Source organism: Geotrypetes seraphini, chromosome 10, assembly GCF_902459505.1.
Source record: "Geotrypetes seraphini chromosome 10, aGeoSer1.1, whole genome shotgun sequence".
In the NCBI taxonomy this organism is placed as follows: domain Eukaryota; kingdom Metazoa; phylum Chordata; class Amphibia; order Gymnophiona; family Dermophiidae; genus Geotrypetes; species Geotrypetes seraphini.
In genome coordinates, this window is record NC_047093.1 from 2,686,537 (window position 1) to 2,713,473 (window position 26,937).

At 46.4% G+C, this 26,937-nt stretch overlaps 1 protein-coding gene across 5 annotated transcripts in view; it reads left to right on the forward strand.

Annotated features, from left to right (window-relative positions):
• ARHGDIA (Rho GDP dissociation inhibitor alpha) overlaps window positions 1–23,814 on the forward strand; it is a 74,495-nt gene extending 50,681 nt beyond the window's left edge. For all 5 annotated transcript variants that reach the window (XM_033961247.1, XM_033961250.1, XM_033961251.1 and 2 more), the window contains 2 exons: window positions 20,869–20,932; window positions 21,168–23,814. In XM_033961247.1, the coding sequence (XP_033817138.1) occupies window positions 20,869–20,932; window positions 21,168–21,367 (264 nt within the window). In that variant the 3' untranslated portion in view covers window positions 21,368–23,814. The remainder of the gene's footprint in view (window positions 1–20,868; window positions 20,933–21,167) is intronic.
• Window positions 23,815–26,937: the final 3,123 nt, after the last annotated feature.

Here is a 26,937-nt window from a genome sequence, read left to right on the forward strand (position 1 = left end):
CACTCTGGGACTTCCTCGCCACACGAGGTCCTTTCTTCTACTGGGACCTTTGTGAGGTTTGTCTCTGACATGGGTAAGGCTCTTCAGCTGGCTCCAGTCTGAATCCTGGTACACCCAGGAATATTTGGATGAGTTGGAGCTCCCTCATCCCCCTAGGGAGTCTTTGCGTCCTCCTCTGAATCAGGTTCTGAAACAGACATTCTTTTGGAATCTGGAGACCCCTTATGCCATTCCTGCCATCCCTTCCAAACTGGAATCTCGCTACCGCACGGTTCTGTGTAAGGACTTTGAAAAGGTGCAGCTTTCCCATCAGTCCTTGGTGGTAGAATCCTCACTGAAAAAATCTAACCCCTCAAGGGTCTACGTTGCCGTCTCCCAGGCAGGGAGGGGCAGACGATGGACAAGTTTGGTCGCGGGCTCTACCAGAACTCAATGATGGCGAACCGTGTCCTTAATTATAACTTTACTTTCACCTCCTATCTCAAGCACTTCCTGAAGGTCCAGCAGTATTTCCTTGCTAACTTGCCCACGCGTCGTCAGGTGGAGTTCCATCACCTTCTGGAGACATTGTCTTTATATGCTCCAGGCCGCGTACAACGCCTTTGAGCTGTCGTCTCGGGTCACGGCTTTTGTGGTGGCAATGCGTCGCTTGGCCTAGCTGCGCATCGTGGACATGGACCCCAATTTACAGGACCGCTTGGCAAATATCCCTTGTGTGGGGAATGAACTCTTTGATGACTCAATCGAGGTGGCTACGAAACGCCTTTCGGAGCACAAGCGGTCCTTTGCCTCTCTGGTGCAGCCTAAGGCGCGAGTCCTCCCTGCTAAGCAGTATAAGCTTCCTCCGTGTCACTATCCGCAGAAGTCCACCCTGGCTCTCTCCTCTCTGCCTCCTTGGCGGCCTCAGCAGCAGCAGTGCCCCTCTAAACCTCCGGCGCCTATGACGGCGAAGCTGACACCGTCTTTTTGACAGTTCCAGTCAGAGCAAGTCCGTGCCCTTCGTCCATAAGCCTTCCCCCCCTGCCCATCGGGAGTCGGCTCAGTCATTTTTATCATCAGTGGGAGTTAATAACAACCGACTCCTTGGTTCTCACCATAATTCGGAGGGGATACTCTCTTCACTTTCGACATGTGCCTCCAGACCAGCCCCTAAGAGAGTTTCCTTCCGACAGGTCACAACTTCCCCTTCTGCTTCAGGAGGCTCAGGTTCTCCTCCGTCTCCGGGCTGTAAAGAGGTCCCTGTGTGTCAGCACAACTCGGTGTTTTATTCCCGGTTTTTTTCTGGCTCCCAAAAAGACCGGGGACTTGCGTCCCATCCTAGACCTGAGGGCTTTCAACAAATGTCTGGTCAAAGAAAAGTTTTGCATGCTCTCTCTGCCGACTTTGTACACCCTGATGGATGAGGGAGACTGGTTATGCTCCCTGGATCTCAAGGAGTCCCACACACACATCCCGATTTATCCGGCCTCTCGCCAGTTCTTGAAATTTCTGGTGGGGAATCTCCATCTGCAGTATCGTGTTCTCCCCTTCGGATTCGCTTCTTCACCGAGGGTGTTCACAAAGTGTCTTGTAGTGGTTGCCGCAGCCCTGCGGATGCAGGGTTTTCAGGTATTCTCTTACCTCAACGACTGGCTCATAAAGGCACCGTCTCGACCGGAGGTTATTTCAGCGACCCGACAAACTATTCTGTTGCTTCAATGACTGGGGTTCGAGATCAACTTCCCCAAATCCCAGTTGTGTCCATCCCAATCTCTCCAGTTTATTGGTGCAATGTTGGACACGCTTTGTCTCCGCTCGTTTCTGCCTCGACCTGGGTGAGAGGCTCTCGTCTGCCTTTGCCAGACGGTGTCTCTTCGTCCGACCATCTTGGCAAGAAGCATGATGATTCTGCTGGGGCACATGGCCTCCACCGTTCATGTGATGCCTTTTACCAGATTTCACTTTCGCATTCCTCAATGGGCCCTGGCCTTGCAGTGGCATCAGGATCACGATCCGGACTCTTGCCGGATTGCAGTGACTCCCTTAATTGAAACAATCTCTCAGCTGGTGGATGCTCTCTTCCAATCTTTCCAGAGGTTTTCTGTTTCACGCACCTCCGCAGAAGATCCTGACGACGAACTCATCCACCTATGCTTGGGGGGCTCACCTGGATGGCCTCGACTCAAGGGCTGTGGTCCAGCAAGGAGAGGTGCTGTCACATCAATCTGTTGAAGGGTCAAGCCATTTTCAACGCTCTCAAGGCTTTTCTTCATCTGCTTCATGACCACGTGGTTCTTGTTCGGATGGACAACCAAGTGGCCAAGTATTATGTCAACAAACAGGGGGGTACGGGTTCCCTGTCTCTTTGCCAAGAAGCTCTGAGGTTTTGGGAATGGGTGATCAGTCACAACATCTTTCTCAGAGCGGTCTACATTCAGGGCCAGCAAAACTGCTTGGCCGACAAGCTAAGTCACCTTTTACAACCTCACGAATGGTCCCTCCATTCATCGTCTCTGCGTCAGGTATTTGCTCAGTGTGGGACTCTGCAAGTGGATCTATTTATATCCCCCCTCAACCACAAATTGCCTGGGATTTGTTTTAGATTCCACTCTTTCTATGACAAACCAAATTAATAGCATATGTAAAAAATGTTTTTTTAGTTTATGGATGCTAAGGAAAGTTCGCTGTCTTTTCCATCAACATCATTTTACTATATTGGTTCAGGCTATAATATTGGCTTATCTGGACTATGCCAATTCCCTTTACATTGGTTTAAGTAAATGTAACTTGAAGAGATTACAATTTATTCAGAGCATGGCTGCCAAAATAATCTATGGTAAAAATAAATATGATCATGTTACTCCACTGTTGATGGCATTGCACTGGCTTCCGATATATTAGAGCAGGGGTGTTCAATGTCGGTCCTCGAGGGCCGCAGTCCAGTCGGGTTTTCAGGATTTCCCAAATGAATATGCATTGAAAGCAGTGCATGCAAATAGATCTCATGCATATTCATTGAAGAAATCCTGAAAACCCGACTGGACTGCAGCCCTCGAGACCGACATTGGACACCCCTGCATTAGAGGGTTCAGTTTAAGTGTGTGAATGTGATTTTTAAGAGTTTATTTTAGATTTTTTTCTCCATTATTTCCTCTTTCTTTTAATTCCTATCGTCGTCAGCCTACAAGGAATATACATAAATTTAAATTAATATTCCCCTCCATTAAAGGGATTCAAACTTTAGGTAGGCAGTTACTATAGTGAAAATCTGGAATGATCTTCCTCCAGTTATTAGAACTCTTTCTTTGCTGACTTGCTTTAGAAAAACCTTGAAAATGTATCTGTTTACAAAATATCTTACTGATAACTGATAGAACTCCTTAGTCGACAACTGTATGTTGACATTCACTGATTCTCTTCTATTATTGTTTATCAATGTTCTAAGATTACATTTTGTTAACCAGTTCGAGTCCCTCTGGGAATGACCTGGTATATAAGACTAAAGATTAGATTAGATTCATAAAACTCTTTGGGACAATACACTCTGGTGACAATAGGGCTTCTGCCTCTTCTCATCTAACTCTCCTCCTGGTAAGGACACTTGAAGCAGTAGCAACATGGATGAAAAATCACAAACTGAAACTGAACCCAGACAAGACAAAATTCATTCTCCTCAAAAATAATAAAACCTCAACCATAACAAACCTAGTAATAGAGACTTACAAGATCATGAAGGGCATAGAGAAAGTGGAGAGAGACAGATTCTTCAAACTTTCAGAAACTACAAGAACGAGAGGGCATTCGGAAAAATTAAGAGGGGACAGATTCAGAAACAATGCTAGGAAGTTCTTCTTCACCCAAAGGGTGGTGGATGCCTGGAATGCGCTTCCAGGGGGTGTAATAGGACAGGGTACGGTATCGGGGGTTCAAGAAGGGATTGGATGAATTCCTGAAGAAAAAAGGAATAGAAGGGTATAGATAGAGATCATTATACAGGTCCTGGGCCGCCGCGTGAGAGGACTGCTGGGCAGGATGGACTCCTGGTCTGACCTAGCAGAGGCACTGCTTATGTTCTTAAACACAATCACATATCCCTTACAACCCACTCTAAAACTTCTAGGAATGACGATAGACAGAGGCTGTACTATACAACCACAATTCAACAAAACAATACAAAAATCATTCGCGGTCATGAGAAACTTGAGGGAAGTTTGAAAATTCTTCGACAGAATGCAATTCCAGCTCTTGGTCCAGTCCCTACTCCTAGGTCTTCTAGACTACTCCAACATATTTTATTTCCCTTCCCCGCAACCATGATAAAACAACTACAAACAGTTCAAAACACAGCGCTAAGACTTATCTATTCACTGAGGAAGCACGACCACATTACGGCGGCATACCTCGACTCACACTGGCTCCCGTGCTCCCAATGCAAGCAAGAATACAATTCAAATTCTACTGCCTACTATTTAAATCCACAAATGGAGACGCCCAGCCTACCTTAACAACCGCCTAATCCAAGCTACCTTAACCAGACATATGAGAACCCACAAACCGTTCACGCATCTCCCAATCAGAGATGTCAAATGAAAAAAACTATGTGATGGCCTTCTAGCCACACAAGCAGCAAAACTGGACCACCAACTCTCCAATTTACTCATAACGACCCCAGACTACAAATTGTTCAGAAAAGAAATAAAAACCATGGTATTCAAGAAATCCTTGAAGACAAAACTAACACTGCAAGACTCTTCCCAGTTCTCTGAAACAACTCGCTCTTCTCTTCAATTCTCTGGAAATGGCCAGATAACTTCTTTTGTAATCCGCCTTAATCCGCAAGGTATTGGCGGAATAGAAATCACTAATGTAATGTAATTCCCTCTTATGTTTCTAGAGTTGGATTTCCTTTGACTTGTACATCGCCTTGAACCTTTTCAGGTATAGAGCAACTCATAAATACTAGATTAGATTAGATTCTGAATCTGTTCATCTTCCGTTAGCAACTTACCACTTTGTTTAATTTTCAATCTATGTGCCAATAATTTGTCAGCCTCAAAAACTTTGTTTCAAGCACTGCAGTCTAAAGTGGATTTCCTCATTCCACATTGCCCCTAATTTTTGCCTTCCTTTAGTTTAGCTAGCTCCTTCAGAAAATCAACAGCATCTTACTTTAATACTATCCACATTTCGATTCGATTTTCCTGTACAATTGAGTGTTTTTTTTTTCCAAACATCCTGGTGAGTTTATTTTATATCCTCTTTGCCCTCTCCTACCCACACTGGTGCTGTGGTGTAAACAAAAAAGACTTTTCCTCTCTTTGTTAAATCCTAGCTCAGCTCTGGCAGGATACAAATTATCAAATCTGACACATTAGAATCACAAAACAGAAAATAGTTTTGTTTTTTTTTCTTTTGTTGTCTGGTCATTTTTCAATCATGTTGGTCCCAGGCTCTGCAACAAATGTCTTCTGATAACTTGCTTGCCAGGGTCTCTTGCCCAGATCCACCATCTCTCCTTTTCTCAACTACCCTGTCATCCAGCATCTCTCTCTCCTTCCCCATCAGCTCTCCCTTTCTCTTTCTAACTACCCTCCTATCCAGTATCTCTATCCCCCCCATACCATTTCTTGTGTCCAACTTCTCTTCCTTTCTGTTCCTTCCCTCCCTAAATCCCATGGTCCTCCATATCTCTCCCTCTCCTGTTTTTAGATCCTTATTTCTCCTATCCTTCCCCCATCTCCCCTCTCCATGATCTCCCCCAAGTCCATCTCCCCCCTTCACCATCCATCTTCCCCCCTCCACCTTCTCCCATCTATCTTTTCCCCATCTCTCCTCCAGTCCACCAACTCTCCATCTCCCCTCTCCCTCCATCTACCTTTTTTATTTTTTTATGGTACACAAAATATTTATTGTGGTGTAGCACAATTATTAAAGATTTTAGCAAGAAAAGAAAAAGGCTTTACACTATCTAAGGCACATAAATGTGAGATCCATCAGAGTGGCTGGGACAAGAACATTTCCTCGTTATATTCTGAGGATCATGAACACTTGACTCCAGATTACAAAAAAGCAAAGGGAAAAACAAAATTAGTACAAAGCAGTGAAAGTCAGTCTCAAGACTGTACTTCAGCGATGGCCATTACAATTCTTTGAAGCAATGTGGTCAACTACCTACCTCCTAACTTTTTAAATACCACAGATGTGTGAACAATTTTGCACACGCAACAGAGTATCTTCCTTCATAGACTACACAGGAAGATGGAGCAATTTATTTGCAAATAGTAATGCAAAAGGCATAATAAGAATTTGTTTTTGCTCAGGACAAGGACTCTTATGTGTTTGCATTTTTGTTATCAAAATGTTGAATTTTTTGGAACTAAAATCAGGATTTTTCCAGATGTATATAAAAAATTCAGTACTGCAGGGAAGTTTCTTGCTTTAAAACAAGATGTTGTGGCTCTGAGCTAAGCTTTTTTTTAGTTTCCTTGCAAATGCGCAATACAATTGTATTTTATGAAGCTGTTAAACTGCCGCCACCCCGCTGGAACTTCCCATTTCCCCCAACCTGTGACATCCCCTGTCCAGATCCCCCTACATCAGTAGACCTCCCCAAACCTGTAAGACCCCCTGACATTCCTAAGCCCCCACCTCCACACCCCTACACCTTTCCCAAAGAGAGTCCAGCAGGAGGGATGCATCTGGGAGAAGGTCTGCCGGTGGCGGTAGTGATCCACTCCTGCCACCACTCCTTGCGTCTTCTTTCCACTGCGGCCCACCCTCAGTGAAAACTTCCTGTTTCCGCTTGGGCGGCTGAATGGAGAGAAGACACCTGGAGTAGCGGCAGGGTAGTGAATTGCATTTGCTACCGCCGCTTTTACCTGGCCAGGGAGGAGAGGAGAAATACTTGCAGCCGGGAAGGAGAGCCTTGCTGCCACCGATCTGCACCAGAGACCCATTCGGGATTTCCTTCTGCCACTGGAGACTTTGCTTCGATGTAACTTCCGGTTTTGCAAAACCGGAAGTTACACCAGAAGCAAGGACTCCTGTGGCAGAGGGAAAACCCGAACAGGTCTCTAATAAGGGGGCTGACGAATCGGTAAGTCCGATTTTCTTTAAAAAAAAAAAAAAAACCCCCCGATTCGAATCGATTCACCCAAAGTGAATCGGAGAATCGATTCAAATCGGGCAACACTACTATCCACCCATCGGCCCTTATTATAAACTCACAGTATAACTTGCTGAACATGATGCATAACAACATAAAGGTGCCCCACCCCTCAGAGTAATTCTCTAGCTAACATGGATCCTCAGTGCCTTCCTTCCCACCCACCCCCTGAAATATTATACCTACAGCCTCCATGGCTTCATGCGCCGTCGTCAGGCCCTCAAGCATACACAATCTTATCTTCTCAGCCACAACAATCATTCTTCCGTTCTTATACCTCCACTTTGTTTCAAACACTACAAGCAGTCTTCACATTTCATGCCTTATGCTTCCCATCTGCATATCCGCAATACCCTCAGGACAAATAGGGGTTAAGGAATGATAGATAGCATTTGACATACTGACTCAGGCAGTCTGTTCCAGGCATATGGTGCAGTAAGATAGAAAGGCCGGAGTCTGGAGTTGGCAGCAGAGAGAGAAACACCTCCCATTCATAAGCACTAAGTCCAGTACGGTTCCATTATCCCAGGACAAGCAGGCAGGTATTCTCACTAGTGGGTGATGTCATCCGACAGAGCCCCGATGCGGACGTCTCACAAGCATACTTGCTTGTAGAAACTTTAGAAGTTTCGAGTCGCCCACACTACGCATGCGCGAGTGCCTTCCCGCCCGATGCACCGGGCGTGTCTCCTCAGTTCTTACTTTTCCGCGGAGCCGAGAAGTCCGTCTTCGATTCTGCGCGAAGTAACTTCACTTGTGCCTTCTAAGTCCGCGGTTTTGGGTTCTTTTCACTCATAATCGTTGATTTTTGTCGTGTTTTCTTGTTTTTCAAAAAAAAAAATTAAATTTTTTTTCCTTCCGAAATCGTGCCGGCCTTGCTCCACACTTACAGCACGTGCGTTCAAGCGTCGCTGTGTCTTGTGGGAGTCGCTTTTCAGCATGGAGGCTTCGTCGGAGCTGACCTCATCGAAGAGCGCCAAACCTTCGACTTCCGCCTCGACTCTTCCGTCTTCCACCTCTGCAGCCTCGAGTCTCCTCAAGCCTGCTTCGTTTGTGCCGGCTTCGACTCCGCCGCCTGCTGCAGTGCCTTTCTCTGCCTCCTCAGGTCAGGTAGCTCAGCAGCCCATTCCCCCTGTGGTGCTCAAGGTGCCCAAGGCCTCTAAGTCCAAGCACCTGGGCGCCAGGGATCCCGATATCCGTGCAGGAGGCCCCATTGCGGATGCGGATCCCTCCTTGCTGGCTTTGTTCCAGACCTTGCTGGAGAAGCAGTTCATCGAGCTCTTTACCACTATGGGGCCGAAGCTTCTCTCCCAAATCCAGCCTGGGCACGCGGGGGCCACCTCCGGTGCCTCCACATCGTACACTCTCGCTGCAGGGAGCCGAGTCTCTGCGAGTGTCTGGTCTGGCATCGATGCATGCATCGCAAGGAGCAGAGTCTTTGCCCATGCCTCCATTAGAACCAATTTCACTCGATGCAAAGAGCAGAGTCTTTGCGAGTGCCTCCGTTGGAACCGTTTCCCTCGATGCCGAGCCTCGAGGCTTGGCGGGTGCCTTGCGGTGCTTCTACCCAACCACCTCTGCTTCGATCCACCGCCTCCAGCCCCATCCACTCGCTGGACGCCTCGCTCGCCTCGATGGTCGAGGCCTACTTCCAGGCACAGTTCTGGCCATCGATCGAGGCATTCCTTGAGGCATGCCTCGCCTCGTCGGAAGCAACCTTTCCTCGACTATTCGCCTCCGGAGGCTTCACCTCCTCCTATGCCGGAGCTTGAGGACACCCTGGGATCTTTTTCTCCCTGCCGATCCCTGGCCTCGTTGGATCCGGAAGCTTCGTCGTCCTCGAGTTCTTCTCGAGGCCCTGCTGTGGCTGACCAGCTGTCTTTCTCCTCTTTCCTCCGACAGATGGCTGTGGATCTGGACATTACCCTGGATACGGGGTCCAAATTTTCCAAGGAATATCTGGAGACGATGCATCTCCCTCAACCACCTGCTGAGTCCCTCCGGCTTCCTCTGCATAAGCTGCTGGACCAGATCTTCATGCGCTGTTTTGAGACACCTTACTCCGTCCCAGCTGTTCCGGGGAAATTGGATGCCAGGTACTGCACAGTCCACCATAAGGGATTCTATGAGGCCCAGCTCTCTCATCAGTCTCTTCTGGTGGAATCTTCATTGAAGCGGTCTCACCCCTCCCAGGTCTATGCCATGTTCCACCTGGCCAGGAGGGCAAGACCATGGACAGATTTGGCAGGCGCATCTACCAGAACTCGATGATGGCCTCTCGAGTCCTGAATTACAGTTTTCATTTTGCCACCTATTTCGAGTTTTTCCTCTCAGTTCTGCAAAAGTTTCTGCCCTATTTGGACTCGCAAGCTCGCTTCGAGTACCAGGAGATTCTGGCTTTGTTGTCTCAGCTACGGCTCCAGATGATGCAGTCTTCTTACGACACTTTTGAGCTTTCGGCGAGGGCTGTTGCTTGTTTGGTGGCCATGTGACGCCTGGCGTGGCTTAAGACCATCGATATGGACCCGAATCTTCAGGACAGGCTAGCTAACGTCCCGTGTGCTGGAGCCGACCTCTTCGATGAGTCCATCGAGGCGGCGATCAAGAAGCTGTCGGATCATGAGAAGTCTTTTCAGTCAATCCTCCATCCGAAGCCCAAGCCTGCTCCTCCTCGTCCATCACGCCCGCCTTTACTCTACCAGCGGCGTTACCCACCAAAACAGGCACCTACCATCCGTTAGCCTGTTAAGCGACAGCACATGCCGAAGCAGCAGCAAAAACCTTCAACTTATGCTGTCCCCAAGGCTCCTCAGCCTTTTTGACTGTCTCGTAGAGAGCATAACTACCACCGTTCTGCCCTCCCCTGTTTTTCCCATCGGAGGTCGTCTCCATCATTTTTACTATCAATAGACGACTATCACCACCGACCTCTGGGTCCTTTCCATCGTAAGGGAGGGATACTCTCTTCAGTTCCATCAAGTTCCTCCGGAATATCCTCCAAGAGAGTATCCTTCCAACTTAACCCAGACCGCCCTTTTTCTTCAGGAAGCTCAGGCTTTGGGCTGTCGAGCCGGTCCCTTTGGACCAACGGAACAAGGGTTTTTACTCCCGGTACTTCCTTGTTCTGAAGAAGACGGGCGATCTGCGTCCTATTTTGGACCTCAGGTTGCTCAACAAGTTTCTGGTCAAAGAGAAGTTTTGCATGTTAACTTTGGCTTCTCTCTATCCCCTCCTTGAGCAGAACGACTGGTTATGCTCTCTGGATCTCAAGGAGGCCTACACTCATATTCCCATCCATCCGGCCTCCCGACAATACCTCAGATTTCGGGTGGGACATCTTCATCTTCAATATCGAGTGCTTCCCTTCGGCCTGGCATCGTCTCCCAGAGTCTTCACCAAGTGCCTGGTTGTAGTGGCCACAGCACTCAGGAATCATGGTCTTCAGGTGTTTCCCTACCTCGACGACTGGCTCATCAAGGATTCTACATCTCAGGGAGTCGTCCAGGCGACCCAGAGGACGATCTGGTTCCTGCAGAGTCTGGGGTTCGAGATCAACTTTCCAAAATCTCATCTGCAACCTTCCCAGACTCTTCCCTTCATAGGAACTGTTCTGGATACCATTCGACTCGGGGCATTCCTGCCTCCACAGCGTCTGGATGCTCTTCTTCGCCTTTGTCATTCAGTGTCCTCTCGCCCGTCCATCTCGGCAAGACACATGATGGTTCTTCTGGGTCACATGGCCTCTACAGTACAAGTGACTCCTTTTGCCAGACTTCACCTCAGAATTTCTCAGTGGACCCCGGTATCTCAATGGACGCAGGTATCAGACCCTCTGACTCGCCACATCCAGGTCACTCCTGCTCTGACAATCTCTTCGCTGGTGGATGCTCTCTTCCAATCTCTCCAGAGGTTTGCTGTTTCACATGCCTCCCCATCAGAAGGTTCTCACGACCGACTCCTCAACCTATGCTTGGGGGGCTCATCTGGATGGTCTGCACACTCAAGGCTATTGGACCAATGCGGACCGCCTGTGTCACATCAATCTGCTGAAACTCAAAGCGATTTTCAATGCTTTTCAGCATTTCCTTCACGACATGGTGGTTCTCATTCGCACGGACAACCAGGTCGCCATGTATTATGTCAACAAACAGGGAGGCACGGGATCGGCCTCCCTCTGTCAGGAAGCTCTGAAAGTCTGGGATTGGGCGATTCACCACAACACCTTCCTCAAAGCTGTCTACATTCAGGGAGCGGACAGTGCCTTGGCGGACAACTTGAGTCGTCTTCTACAGCCTCACGAATGGACTCTCCATTCCACGCCCCTTCATCACATCTTCTCTCTGTGGGGAACACCTCAGATAGACCTCTTTGCAGCCCCCCACAACTTCAAATTGCCTCAGTTCTGCTCCAGGATCTACACTCCTCACCGCCTCGAGGCAGATGCTTTTCTTCTGGACTGGAGGAATCTCTTTCTGTATGCCTTTCCTCCGTTTCCTCTCATTCAAAAGACTCTGGTCAAGCTCAGGTCCGACCGGACCACCATGATTCAGATTGCTCCTCGGTGGCCCAGACAACCCTGGTACTCCCTTCTACTTCAGCTGAGCAGCAGGGAGCCCTTCCTTCTTCCAGTGTTTCCATCTCTGCTTACGCAGCATCAGGGATCTCTGCTTCATCCCAACCTGCAGTCGCTACACCTGACAGCTTGGTTCCTCTCAACGTAACCTCCCTTCAGTTTTCCCAAGCCGTGAGGGATGTTTTGGAAGCTTCTCGGAAGCCTGCTACCAGACAATGCTATTCCCAAAAATGGATTAGATTTTCTGCATGGTGCTTTTCTCATCATAAGGAGCATCAACATGCCTCCTTATCCTCTGTGTTGGACTATCTTTTGCACTTACCTCATTCTGGCCTCAAGTCTGCATCGGTCCGAGTCCATTTGAGTGCGATTGCTGCTTTCCATCAGCCTCTTCAAGGGAAACCTCTCTCTGCTCATCCTGTGGTTTCCAGATTCATGAAAGAACTTTTTCATGTCAACCCTCCCCTCAAACCGCCTCCAGTGGTTTGTGATCTCAATGTTGTTCTTTCTCAGCTTATGAAGCCTCCATTTGAACCTCTTAACAAGGCTCCTCTGAAGTATCTCACATGGAATGTGGTGTTTCTTATTGGACTCACTTCTGCTCGTCGAGTCATTGAGCTTCAAGCTTTGGTTGCGGATCCCCCTTTTACAGTGTTTCATCATGAAAAGGTGGTCCTTCGCACCCATCCCAAATTCCTTCCCAAAGTGGTCTCGGAATTTCATCTGAATCAATCCATTGTTCTTTCAGTGTTTTTTCCAAAGCCTCATTCTCACCCTGGAGAATCAGCTCTTCATACTCTGGACTGTAAGCGTGCTTTGGCTTTCTACCTGGAACGCACCTAGCCACACAGAACTGCTCCTCAACTTTTCATCTCTTTTGATCCGAACAAGTTGGGACGCCCTATCTCTAAGCGCACCATCTCCAACTGGATGTCGGCTTGTATCTCTTTCTGCTATGCCCAGGCTGGATTACCCCTTCACAGTAAAGTCACAGCCCATAAGGTCAGAGCAATGGCAGCCTCTGTAGCCTTCCTCAGATCGACACCGATTGAGGAGATTTGTAAGGCTGCTACTTGGTCCTCGGTTCATACCTTCATTTCTCATTATTGTCTGGATACTTTTTTTCCAGACGGGATGGACAGTTTGGCCAAACAGTATTATAAAATTTATTCTCCTAAGTTGCCAACTCTCCCACCATCCCATTGTGGTTAGCTTGGAGGTCACCCACTAGTGAGAATACCTGCCTGCTTGTCCTGGGATAAAGCAATGTTACTTACCGTAACAGTTGTTATCCCAGGACAAGCAGGCAGCATATTCTTGACTGATGGGTGACGGCACCGACGGAGCCCCGGTACGGACAATTTTAGAGTGATTGCACTCTAAGAACTTAGAAAGTTCTAGCTAGGCCGCACCGCGCGTGCGCGAGTGCCTTCCCGCCCGACAAAGGCGCGTGGTCCCCAGTTTCTTAGTTTCCGCGGAGCTAAGAAGACGCGTGTTTCCAACGGCTGTTGGACTCTCTTTTTTCGCCTTCCCGCTCGCGTATTTTTTCTCTTGAATTTCTTCATGTTTTATTATTTTCTTTTTTTTTTTTTTTTTTTTTAAAAGTATTTTTTTTTTACTTTTTTTCGGTCGGTCCCGGCAGGACCTGTTGGCACCATCAAAGCCTCGGGCTTCGATTTTGCTACGGCCGTTTTTCCCTTCATGCCCCCTTCACTGGGTTTTAAAAAGTGTCAGCGGTGTGCACGCCCTATCTCTTTATCCGACCCGCACAAGTGGTGCCTTCAGTGTTTGGGCCCGGACCATAGGGCAGAAACGTGCACCCGCTGTAGTTCTCTTCAAAAGAGAACTTTGAAGAACTGACAAATTCAACAGCGGATTCTTTTCGGTGCCACTATGGAAGTCCCACCGGCATCGACTCCGGTAACTTCCTCTAAATCGACACCGGTGGTTTGGACACCGCAAGATTTATCGTCTGTGTCACACCCTGTAGGTAAGCCGGATAAGAAGCCATCCCCTACTGTTCTTGGGCCGCCAGTCGAACAAGCAGTGAGCCAAGTCCTGCAGACTGCGCGCCGGCCCCGCAAACGCTCCGCTCCCATAGAAGTCACTGCCTCTTCATCGGCATCAACTTCGCCTGAGCGTCGAGCTGCACCGCAGGTACCGAGCAAGAAAAAAGTGGTACCGGTGCCATCGGGACCGTCTCTGGATGAGCATATAGAATCCATCCTTCAGGTCCAGCTTAAGGAGCAATTACAACACCTGCTCCCGGCTCTGGTAACTCCGAACCTTCCGGTGTCGGTTCCCACTGAGCCTGCGGTACCGATCGTCGACCAGCCTATGTTGTCAGCATCGACATTATCGGCACCGCTTAAGTCTGCCTCTTCCATCTCTATGCCTATTTTATCGGCCGAGCCAAAGTCTCTTCGACGTACGGCTCACTCGGCCTCTGATCCTGTACCGCTCTCTGACACCCGTCCCGCTTTACAGTCACCGGGTACGGTGTCGATGCGTTCAGGCAAATCGGTACGCAAAACCAGGCATACCGAATCCTCTACTCCTCTGTCTCAGGGCCGTCTTCCATCTGTACATGACCCTGATCTATGGGACGACTCCGATGATCCCCTCGGTACCGAGGAGGATTTTTCATCAGATGAGGCTGACCCATCGGTGCAGGATCCTGCTAGTAAGCCAGAGCACTCTTCCTTCACTAAATTTCTGAGGGAAATGTCAGACACCCTTTCTCTCCCCTTGGAGTCAGATTCTAAAAAGTCAAAAGCATTCCTGGAAGCTTTGGACTTTGACCAACCTCCCAAAGAGTTTTTAAAGATACCCCTTCATGATATATTAAGGGAAACTTTTTACAAAAATCTGGAAACTCCTCTCACTATTCCAGGAGCTCCAAGAAAATTGGAATCACTTTATAAAGTTATTCCTATTCCAGGGTTTGACAAACCTCAACTTCCACATGAGTCTTTGCTGGTTGAGTCAACCCTGAAAAAATCTGCAGGCTCTAGTGTGTATGCCTCTGTCCCTCCTGGCAGAGAGGGCAAGGTCATGGACAAATTTGGTAAACGACTTTACCAAAATGCTATGTTGGCCAACCGTTCAGGTAACTATGCGTTTCACTTCTCCTTTTACCTGAAACATCTTATCCAGCAGATGGCCACTTTTCAGAAATATATTCCTGACCGCAAGCTCTTTGCTTTTCAACAATGCACTGCCAGTCTCTTGCAGCTCAGGAAGTTTATGGTCCGTTCCATATATGACACTTTTGAACTGACATCCCGAGCTACTGCTATGTCTGTAGCGATGAGACGATTGGCATGGCTTCGCGTCTCAGACCTTGATGTGAACCACCAGGACCGTCTTGCCAATGCTCCCTGCCTGGGTGATGAGCTGTTTGGAGAATCTCTGGATACCACCACTCAGAAGCTTTCTGCTCATGAGACGAGGTGGGATACTTTATTGAAAAACAAAAAGAAACCCCCTCCTCCTCGTCCTTTTAGGCAACAGATGTCGTATCAGAGGCGTTTTTCTGCTCGGCCAATTCAGCCTCATCCTCCTCAGCCTCGGAGGCAAAGGCAACAGCAACAACAGGCTCGCCATAAAACCTGTTGCTCAGCCTAAACCGAATCAGCCCTTTTGACTCGCTTCTCCAGGGCATTGCCAGTCTTCCTCCCTCATGTCCTCTTCCACAGCCTATAGGAGGTCGACTAAACATTTTTCTGACTCGATGGGAAGTAATCACCACCGATCAGTGGGTGCTCTCTATCATCGCCCACGGCTACTCCCTCAATTTTCAGACTCCTCCACCGTTAGGCCTGCCAAAAGAGTCTGCTTCCAACAAGTCTCAGTCCCTCCTTCTCACTCAAGAGGTTCAATCCCTCCTTCTTCTCAATGCCATCGAAGAAGTTCCTCAAGATCAGCGAGGTCAGGGATTTTACTCCAGGTACTTTCTAGTTCCCAAAAAGACCGGAGACCTCAGACCTATCTTAGATCTCAGAGATCTCAACAAATGTTTGGTCAAGGAGAAGTTCAAAATGCTCTCTCTTGCCACCCTCTACCCTCTTCTCACTCAGGGCGACTGGCTATGCTCCCTCGATCTAAAAGAGGCTTACACACATATTCCTATCCATCTGATGACCAGGCAATATCTACTCTTTCTCATCAATCAAAATCATTATCAATACAAGGTGCTACCCTTCGGTCTGGCCTCCTCTCCCAGGGTATTCACCAAGTGTCTGATTGTGGTAGCAGCCTATCTCCGCTCTCACAATTTTCAAGTCTTCCCTTACTTGGACGACTGACTGATCAAGGCTCATTCTCCTCAGGTGGTTCTGCTTGCCACCAACCAGACCATTCACTTCCTTCAACTGTTGGGTTTCGAAATCAATCTACCCAAGTCACACCTCATTCCGACCCAGCGACTTCAATTCATTGGAGCCATTCTGGACACTGTTCTGATGAGGGCGTTTCTTCCACCCGACCGCCTTCAGACCATCCTTCATCTCTGTCGGCAGGTGTTTCAACAGTTGACCATCTCTGCCAATCTCATGATGGTGCTCTTGGGGCACATGGCTTCCACAGTACATGTCACCCCCTTCACACGTCTCCACCTGCGTACTCCTCAATGGACTCTAGCGACCCAGTGGTCACAAGCGACGGATCCTTGCTCACAACACATATCTGTGACCTCGTCTCTTCGACAGTTGCTTCTTTGGTGGTTGAGGAGGGAAATTCGATAGTGACGTAAGGAAGTATTTCTTCACAGAAAGGGTTGTAGATCACTGGAACAAGCTTCCAGAGCAGGTGATCAAGGCCACCAGCGTGCTTGACTTTAAGAATAAATGGGATGCCCTAGTGGGATCCTTACGAGGGTCGAGTTTAGGAAATAGGTCATTAGTACTCAGACTTAATGGGGTGGGTCAGTAGAGTGGGCAGACTTGATGGGCTATAGCCCTTTTCTGCCGTCATCTTTCTATGTTTCTATGACATCTTCAAATCTATCCAGAGGTCTACTGTTCCATCTACCTCCTCATCATTTTGTGATCACCACAGACGCATCCCCTTATGCCTGGGGAGCTCACTTGAACGAATTCCAAACTCAGGGGTTTTGGACTGCCCAGGAAATGAAACACTACATCAATTTCCTGGAACTACGAGCAATGTTTTATGCCCTCAAGGCATTTGAACATCTTCTCTTTCCTCAAGTACTACTCATTTGCACAGACAATCAAGTTGCAATGTACTACATCAACAAACAGGGAGGGACGGGCTCTCGCCTGTTGTGTCAGGAAGCCCAACGGATTTGGTCTTGGGCGACAGCTCGTCATTTATTCCTGAAGGCTGTCTACATTCAAGGGGAACAGAATTCCTTAGCAGACAATCTCAGCAGAATTCTACAACCTCACGAATGGACTCTCGACCCCTTGACTCTCCAGTCCATTTTCGCTCAATGGGGCACTCCTCAAGTGGACCTTTTTGCAGCTCCTCACAATTATCAGCTGCCCCTGTTTTGCTCCAGACTCTCCTCTCCTCACCGTCTAGCACCCGATGCATTTCTCCTGGATTGGACCAATCTCTTCCTATATGCATTTCCTCCTCTACCGCTCATGCTGCGGACATTATTCAAGCTCAAGAGGGAACAAGCCACCATGATTCTCATCGCTCCACGGTGGCCCAGGCAACATTGGTTCTCCCTTCTACTTCAACTCAGTTCCAGGGAACCCATACTTCTTCCACTGTTTCCTTCCTGCTTATTCAGCATCAGCAGACTCTACTGCATCCCAACTTACAGTCTCTGCACCTGACAGCTTGGTATCTCTCGGGCTGACTTCGGCTCACTCACTCCTTTCTCAGCCTGTCCGTTCTATCATTGATGCTTCCAGGAAACCGGCCACGCTTCAGTGTTATCAACAGAAGTGGTCTCGGTTTTCTTCCTGGTGCCTTTTACATCACCATAATCCCATGTCTCTAGCAGTGGGACTGGTGTTGGACTATCTTCTTTCCTTGTCTGCCTCTGGTCTCAAATCTACTTCCATCAGAGTTCATCTTAGTGCCATTGCTGCCTTTCATGAGCCAATTCATGGAAAACCCCTCTCGGCTCATCCTTTGGTTTCTAGGTTCATGAGGGGCCTTTTCAATGTGAAACCACCTCTCAAGCCCCCTCCTGTAGTCTGGGATCTCAATGTAGTTCTTTCTGCTTTAATGAAGCCTCCTTTTGAAACTTTGGCCACAGCGCATTTCAAATTTCTTACTTGGAAAGTGGTCTTCCTGATAGCTCTCACTTCTGCCAGGAGGGTCAGTGAGCTGCATGCACTAGTGGCCAATCCACCTTTCACTGTTTTTTACCATGATAAGGTGGTCCTCCGTACACATCCAAAGTTTCTCCCTAAGGTTGTGTCTGACTTTCATCTTAATCAGTCCATTGTCCTACCTGTATTTTTTCCAAAGCCTCATTCTCATCCAGGTGAACAGGCTTTGCATACCTTGGACTGTAAACGTGCTTTGCCTTACTATCTTGAACGCACTAAACCTCACAGATCATCTCCTCAACTGTTTTTGTCCTTTGATCCTAACAAGTTGGGTCATCCTGTATCTAAACGCACCCTATCCAATTGGCTTGCTGCTTGCGTTTCATTCTGTTATGCTCAGTCGGGCCTGACACTGGAAGGTTCTGTCACGGGCCACAAGGTTAGAGCTATGGCAGCGTCTGTAGCTTTCCTCCGTTCCACTTCCATTGAGAAAATCTGCAAGGCTGCTACTTGGTCCTCAGTTCATACTTTTACATCTCACTATTGTCTGGATGCATTCGCCAGACGGGATGGACACTTTGGCCAATCTGTTTTACAAAATTTGTTTTCCTAATGGCCAACCTTCCCTCCATCCCTCTTTTTGTTAGCTTGGAGGTCACCCATCAGTCAAGAATATGCTGCCTGCTTGTCCTGGGATAAAGCACAGTTAATTACCGTAACAGGTGTTATCCAGGGACAGCAGGCAGATATTCTTGCGTCCCTCCCACCTCCCCGGGTTGGCTTCTTAGCTGGCTTATACTAACTGGGGACAGCGCGCCTTCGTCGGGACGGAAGGCACTCGCGCACGCACGGTGCAGCCTAGCTAGAACTTTCTAAGTTCTTAGAGTGCAATCACTCTAAAATTGTCCGTACCGGGGCTCCGTCGGTGCCGTCACCCATCAGTCAAGAATATCTGCCTGCTGTCCCTGGATAACACCTGTTACGGTAAGTAACTGTGCTTTATCCAGGGACAGCAGGCAGCTATTCTCACGTCCCACCCACCTCCCTTGAGTTGGCTTCTCTGCTAGCTATCTGAACTGAGGAGACACGCCCGGTGCATCTGGCAGGAAGGCACTCGCGCATGCGCGATGTGGGTGACTCGAAACTTCTAAAGTTTCTACAAGCAAGTATGCTTGTGAGACGTCCGCATCGGGGCTCCGTCGGATGACGTCACCCACTAGTGAGAATAGCTGCCTGCTGTTCCTGGATAACAACTGTTACGGTAAGTAACATTGCTTTAGCAATTGCTGGAACAGTTCCCCCTGTGGAGAATCCAGGATCTCGAAGACCCTGCAGTAGAGTTCCCAGTTGACATCTGGAATGAGGCCCACAGTGCTGCTGGTTACCCTGCAAGTCCTTCAGTTCTGTTGCTTTAATATTACTGTTAACAAATAACAGCCTCATACAAGTCCTTGTAGTTCTTGCCTTTTTACCTTTTGTTCCTGTTTGTCTTTGTTTTAAAAGTCTTGAAAGTGATTGTTTGGTGATGCATTGTCAGCTTAAACTTGTATTTTAGCTAAAGTATGATTTATGTTTTATATTTTGTACACCGCCTAGAAGGTTGATTGGCAGTATAAGAAATTTTAAATAAACTTGAAACTTTGACCTGCTGAAGGAACACGTAGTATTTCCCAATTTTTTTTTTTTTTTTTTTTTTCTTCTTTTGCTGATCTGGCTCTTTTACAAATTCTTGCTTCTTCATGTGTGTGCCATGCCAGATAAGTGTGTATGTGGCTATGACCTGTCCACTAGTGCTGCTCGATTCAGGGATTTTTTTGTTTCAAACATCCTGGCAGGTTTATTTTGTAATCTTTCCACCCCCCACCCCCCTTTGCCTTCTCCAATCCCAAGCTGATGCTGTGGTGTAAACAAAACAAAAAAAGACTTTTTCTCTCTCTGTTAGGTCTCAACTCTGATAGGATACACATTTCAAATCTGACATTTATTTTTAAAATTTATATACTGTTTAAGCCTAAACGGTTTACATATCTTTACATACATAATGCAATAAAACAATGAAATCAAACAAACATAACACAAAATAGAAAATACTATTATTTTTTTTTCTACCTTCCACTGCTATATCCAGCATTTGTTTCTTTCCCACTGTCTACCATCTCTCTCTCTCCCTGCCTTGTGCCCTGGGTCAAACCTCTCTATTCCCCTCCATGCAGCATCTCTCTCTTCCTGCCCTCCATAATCATGTGCAACATTTCTTTCTGTGCCCATACACTATCTCTCCCTGCCCTCCACCCTACATCCAACATTGCTCCCTCTCTCTTCTCCATGCATATCTCCCTCCCCTCCACCATATGAAGGATTTCTCCCTCACCCCTTTCTAACTCTCCTGTTTTATTTCTCCCTTCCTCTACTCCCCCTATGTGCAGCATCTTTCCTTCCCTCCCACCCATCCTCTTGTGCAGCAGCTTTCTATACCTCCTTCCCATCTCCTGTGCAGCAGCACCCCACCAACACCCCCAAACCATGAGACATATATAACTCTGAAGTCTCCTAAAGCAGTGGCAGTGCTCTGAACGGTCAGCTTCGCGGCCTGCCCCACTAGGGCTTCCCTCCGACATGCCACCGATGATATCATCAGTGATGCGGCAGAGGAAAGGCCACAAAGTAGACCATTCAGAGCACCACCGCTGCTGCTTTAGAAGGCTTCGGAGGTATGGCAGGTCTCACCGGGATGGGGGGGGGGTCGGTGAGTCCGATTTTTCTTGGACAACAAATCGGTGAATCGGCAAATCTGGCAGCACTAGTGTGTACTGAATGATGATGGTGGCTGTGGCTCGTCATATTCCAAGACAAGTGTTTTAATGTTTAACCTTTGTGTATTTGTGTGTGTTCTGCAGGTGAACAGAGAGATCGTTTCTGGTTTGAAGTATTGTCAGCACACTTGCAGGAAAGGGGTAACACGTAAGTGGGCTCGATTGACTTCTGCTTGACTATACAGGATGAGGTGAACTGTTTGCTGGTTGGTCACTTGGAGGTGGCCCTGAACTACCTTTCTTTATTTTGTCTCTTTTTCTTCTAAACAGCCTGCTAATGAAAAAAAATTGGTCAGGGCAGATTACAAAGTGAAACATCAGACAATTCTGAGAATAGACCAAGCAAACGTACTAAATGCTTACTTCCTATTTACTCTGTTCAGTTGACAAGTCGTCATACATGGTTGGCAGCTATGGGCCCCGGGCGGAAGAATATGATTTCCTGACCACTCCAGAGGAGGCACCCAAAGGTTTCCTGGCCTGTGGCAACTACTGCATCAAGTCAGAATTCATAGATGATGACAAAACGAAGCACCTGGCCTGGGAATGGAACCTAAAGATTTGCAAGGACTGGAAGTATTAGCTGTATGATGACTTAATAGAAATAATGAGTGCAAGAGAGATTTAGCTACACCATGACCTCTGTAGAATTTCCCCACCACCACCAGTGCTGCTAAATGTTCTTCCCTTTTGGTTATTACTTCTTCATACCTTTTGGTCTCTTTCCTTCCACCATTTAAGAAGAGAGAAATATTCATTGTTAGGAAAAATTAAAGTGCTAGTGTTGGTTTGCTGTAGAAAGGTGACAAGGCTGTTTTCTGTCTGTCCTTGTGTTGTTCGTATGGAGAGGATCCTTACTCTCCTGAGATGCTGTAGACAGGCCTAGCAATTGGACTCTGACTATGCATGTGTCTGTCAGTTTATGACATAGACCAGGGACAGCATTATTGGGACGAGTCTAGCTGGGGAGGTTGCCAAAGAGTTTGCATTCCTTTAATGTCTTTTGAGCTCTTCAAAATCTTAGATCTTCCAAGGAATAATGAAAGATTTTGGAGTGTTACGTTTGCTTTGATGGCAACTTTTTCTCTCCTAACCCTGTTGCCTTAAGGATTTACTCTTTGTACAGAAGAGAACTGGGAATAAAACGGTAAAGCATTTTAAGAAGAATTCATGTAATGCGTTGGCACTCCTGTGATGGGCTTTTTATCCTGACTGACCTTGCTGACTTCTGCTAGTGGCAGCCTTTCGCTCCTTTATGCTTCATTCTACTGGTTTAAAAAAAACCCGCCAACTTAGGATTCTGTCCTTTTCCCACATAGCTAAGGCAGTGCTTTCGGAGGTATGCCCAGCAATCTCTATTACTCTGAATGTGCATATTCTTTGGGTTAAATTTGAAAACCTAACTGGATAGCTGTGACTTCAGGAAGGGTCAAGCACTGAACTAAGGGAATAGGACAAAATAACAGCTGCATGTAGAGAAGGTGGTCAGTCCATTGGATTATCTCGCAATGAATTCTTCAGGGAATGGGATGAGTCACTTAGTCATTGAGAGAAAGGGAAACACTTAGGATAAAAACTCTGAAGGGAAGGAAGATCTGTCCATCTGACAAGCACCATGATGTGGGGCTGGTTGCATGTGCTCAAAGACTGCCTGGGCTTTTCTGAGCTAATTGTCCATGGAAAACGATGGCTTGCTTAATCTAGTCAGGTCTTTCCTGAACTTCTACCAGGAATGTATTTGAGTGCAAAGTAGATTTGAAGTATTGCAAGAAATGATGTCTGTGCAAGGTTTGTGTACTTCAAGAAGCCCCAAATGCCTCAGAATTTACTATTGGAAAGTGTTAGGTTGTAGCTTTTGTGATCGATTTATATTTTTCATGAAATAACTAAAGCAGCTTCCAATCTTGTTTGATATTAAGAGATTCATCTTATGTCAGAAAACCTTTTGCTTGATGGTTGGTAATGAAAGCTGCTTTTGTTATCACTTTGCATTCTTCCAATGCCTCCATTCATTTTTCTGAGAAAGCTTATAAACTTGACACATTGTGATTAAGAAAAGTCTGTTCACAAAAGTGCACCAGGAATCATCTGCTACCTGTTTGTGGCCAATCTGGCTATATTTATAGTCTTTAGGTCTGACTTGGCTTTCCATATGTGGGGGAAGAGAGAGTTTTAGTGCCTTCTGCCGCCTTTTACTTTTAATTATCCCTAGGGCAGTGTTTCTCCAACTTGTATCAAACATAACCTGATTTTAACAACTGAAATTTCACATGACCTGTATGCTAAAGAAAACAAAATAGGCTCTCCCTTCCCCCACTCATCCAAAGCAGGAAGGCAGCAGTCAACGCAGTCAGTGTGTCGGCATGCACTTGAATCCCAATCTCTTTGCATGGGGTTCCAGCTCTAGCAGATCTATCCAGGAGGGGTTGGGCACATGTCATTTGCTCTTGATGCCTTGTAGAAAATGACATGGGGACAAATGTTTCTCCGTCCCCATGAGTTTTGTCGCTGTCCCTGCCCCATTCCTGTAAGCTCTGTTTTAACCGCACAAGGCTCGAACACTTAAGATTTTAAAGTGTTAGGCTTGTGCAGATGAGGACAGAGCATTCAGGAATGGGGCAGGGACAGGAAAAGAACTCTGGCACGGGAAAATGAGCTCCCATGGGGATGTCGTTCTCTAATACGCAGTAGTAATGGTCAACAAAAGCCATTGCCCTGGGGATTAGAGATCCCACCCCTAGGCAACAGAAAGCAGCCTCCAATAATGCTGACTCTGGTACTTGGTGAGGTCCTGTCTCTTGTATGTCTTCCCTGTTCTGGGTTATCAGCCGGCATTCTGATGCAGCTGATCGATATCAAAATGTCACTAGTTTGGAGCTGGGACCAAGTGTATGTGGCAGAGAGAGTTTCATATTTCTTTCCTTCCCACTTGCTTCTTGGTTTGTTTAATCCTTTTTCTGACCAGATTTAACAAATGCGTAAATGTCATTTGCTTTTACCTCAAGGAATAAAACTGACTATGTCCTGATACTGCAGTTTTCTCCTTTCTGTGTGATGCACTAAATGATAAACTCCTTCTTCAAACTGTACTGTATGCAATCCTGGAGTCTGCACCTTCAAAAAGATATAATTATCCCATTCACTAACTCTGTCTCAGAAGTCACCCCCAAAGCAACAGAAGTACTAAATCAGATGGAGCAATGGATGACTGAATTCAGACTAAAACTAAACTCAGAGAAAACAAAATTTTTCATAGCATCGCCACATCCACTGACACAAAAACACCATTGTGTATCAATAACCTTAGTTATCCCATTCAACCCACTATGAAGGTATTGGGAGTAACACTGGACCAGAGCCTGACCATGAAAGACCAGGTAGACTCCTTAATTAGAAAAATCTTTCTCACCCTCTGGAAGCTTTGGTCCATCAGAGCTTACTTCGATGTCTCATTATTTCGAATTCTGGTACAATCCCTTATACTGAGTCAACTTGATTATTGTAACATCGCCTACTTGGCACTCCCCCAGAAGAATATGCGGCGATTGCAACTGGTACAAAATGCAGCGGTCAGACTACTTTGTGCACTGAAGAAGTTTGACCTTTCTATCGACTTCTACACTGGCTGCCGATGGAGGCACGTGTGAAATTCAAGTTTGGTTGTTTTTGCTTCAAGGCATTTTATGGCTTAGCCCCTAATTATATAACAGACCCTTTCTCTTTCTCAACCAACAAACATAGGCGAAGCTCACACCCGAACTTTGTTTCCCCACTGGTCAGAGGCTGTAAATTTAAAAGTCATCACCAACATCTTTTCTCACAAGCAGCTCTGTGGGGTAAAGACCTAGAACAATTACTCGTGCCTATTACCTATAGGGAATTCAGAAAAAGTCTAAAAACACATCTGTTCCTGAAATACTTAGGAAACCAACCTATACAATCCTAGCCCTCAACAAATGATCTCTAGAACTGTCAGATCACCAAGTCTGTACTTTGTTGATTCCACTCTATCTGTAACATCTTTAATCATTGTAAACCGCATAGAACTTCACAGTCCTGCGGTATATAAAAAACCTGTTATTATTATTATTATAAACAGGATGGAATCCTTGGCCCCAGTAAGATACAAACCCAGTTTTACAACAGGACAAGAGCAAAGGGGCTTTTGGTTGGGGGATTTCATTATCTTGAAGGATGGCATTTCCAGGTTTTTACTTATGCCTTTTGTATTTTTATACTTTTGTCTTCAATAAAAATCTATTGATACAAAAAATGAAGAGAGAGGATTAATACACTTGGACAACTAACTCAGGGCTGAGAATCTAAAAGAGAAGTATGCCAACTCTGCTAGCAGGGACCTTTTCTCCAGTGCAAACTCTACATTATGAGGGGGCAGATGAAGACTGAGGACAAGATGGATCTAACAGATAAAAGGAGCTATTTACACCCTGCATAAGTGTTTGAGAAGAGGAAACTTTTAAAAGGGATACATTTTATACAGTTTTGAGAGAAAAATCAGGTATTCGTCAGGGAAGGGAGGAAGAATCATAGACTTGAATATATATACAGAAATCCCTATTTTTTGGCCCCCAAATCTCTGTTTATATTTGGAGGGTGGAGGGGATGCTGGCTGAAGGAGGCAGCCATTTTTGAACAGGGAAAATGTTGTTTCCTATTCAAAAATACATGAACAGCCATTTTCCAGCATGAACCATCCAGATTATGAACATCAACAAAACAGGGAGCAAGGACACCTGTCTGAAGCATTTGCACAAAAATGGCCACACTGATGTCCTTGCAGAGCAGAGAGGCAGCCTGGTGGTCAGTGCAATGGACTTTAATCCAGGGCACTCAGATTCATCTTCCACTTCAACTCTGTTTTTAAATGGTGAGCCCTCCAGAGACAGAAAGACCTAGTGAAGCTGAAGGTATCTTTAATATTTAAGTACCGCAAATATGTTTATTTACAATTTTTTATACCGTTTATACGTCAATTAAAACATACATAAGATAAAACCAAACCATATTGTAAAATTGCATGTAAAACAATTTCTTCTCTTCACTTGTCAACTAATAAATCACAAGAGTATATCTTTATAGTTCTTCAGGGCTCACAATTTAAAGGTTAAAAAAGAGATTTGAAGTGGGATTTGAACCTGGGTCCTCTGGTTGACCACTAGCCTACCCTTCATATCTTTCCAGGGTCATTATGAGGGAGGAGTCATGCCTTAATTCCTCTGGAGGTCAGCTACTCAAATCAGGGCCCTGGATGTAATTGAAACAGGTCTAAAGTAGGATGCCCTTCTTTTTTTTAACTTTCTGTTTGATTATCACGGTCTCAGAAATTTGGAGCTAGGTTCACTGAGGAAGCTGCCAGAAGTCAGCCATCAAAGTATAGAAAAACTAGCAACCCCACTTGTGCATGTGAATAGCCATCACTATGATAATCAAGTTATTTGTCTTGCCTTTACCCTAAATTGGGTCCAGAGGAGTGGCCCAGTGGTTAGGGCTGCAGCTTCAGCACCCAGAGGTTGTGGGTTCAAGCCCAGCACCACTTCTTGTGACTGAGCAAGTCACTCAACACTCCATTGCCCAGGTACATCAATCAGATTGTGAGCCCACAGGAATTAGTCACATCTTAACCCAGAAACTTCAAACATTACAAAACTATGCCATTCATCAGATACATGTTATGCCATTACTCAAGAAAAATGAATGGCTACCTATCGAGCAATATATTAAGTTTTAAGATTCTTTTTCTGACTTTCAAACATTTTGTTACAGGCTTCCAGATTACTTACATTGTAAACTGTGCTAAGCTCTATCTTTATAGAGAGGATGCAGTATATAAGCTTAAGGTTTAAAGTTTAGTTTAACTGTTCTTTATACCCTGCATTAGAGAATGACACGGGGACAAGTTTTTCCCCATGGAAACTCATTTGCTGTCCCGTCAAGTTCTTTCCCTGGCCCTACCATTCCGGCAAGGTCTGTGCTCATCTGCAAAAGCCTCAAACACTTTAATGCAGTTAAGACTGAGCTTACAGGAATGGGGCAAGGACAGGGACAAATTTGCCCCGTGTCATTCTCTACCCTGCATCGTACATTCTGGTCCTTAGTTGACCATAGGCTGGTTTTACCATCACTAAGAAATGC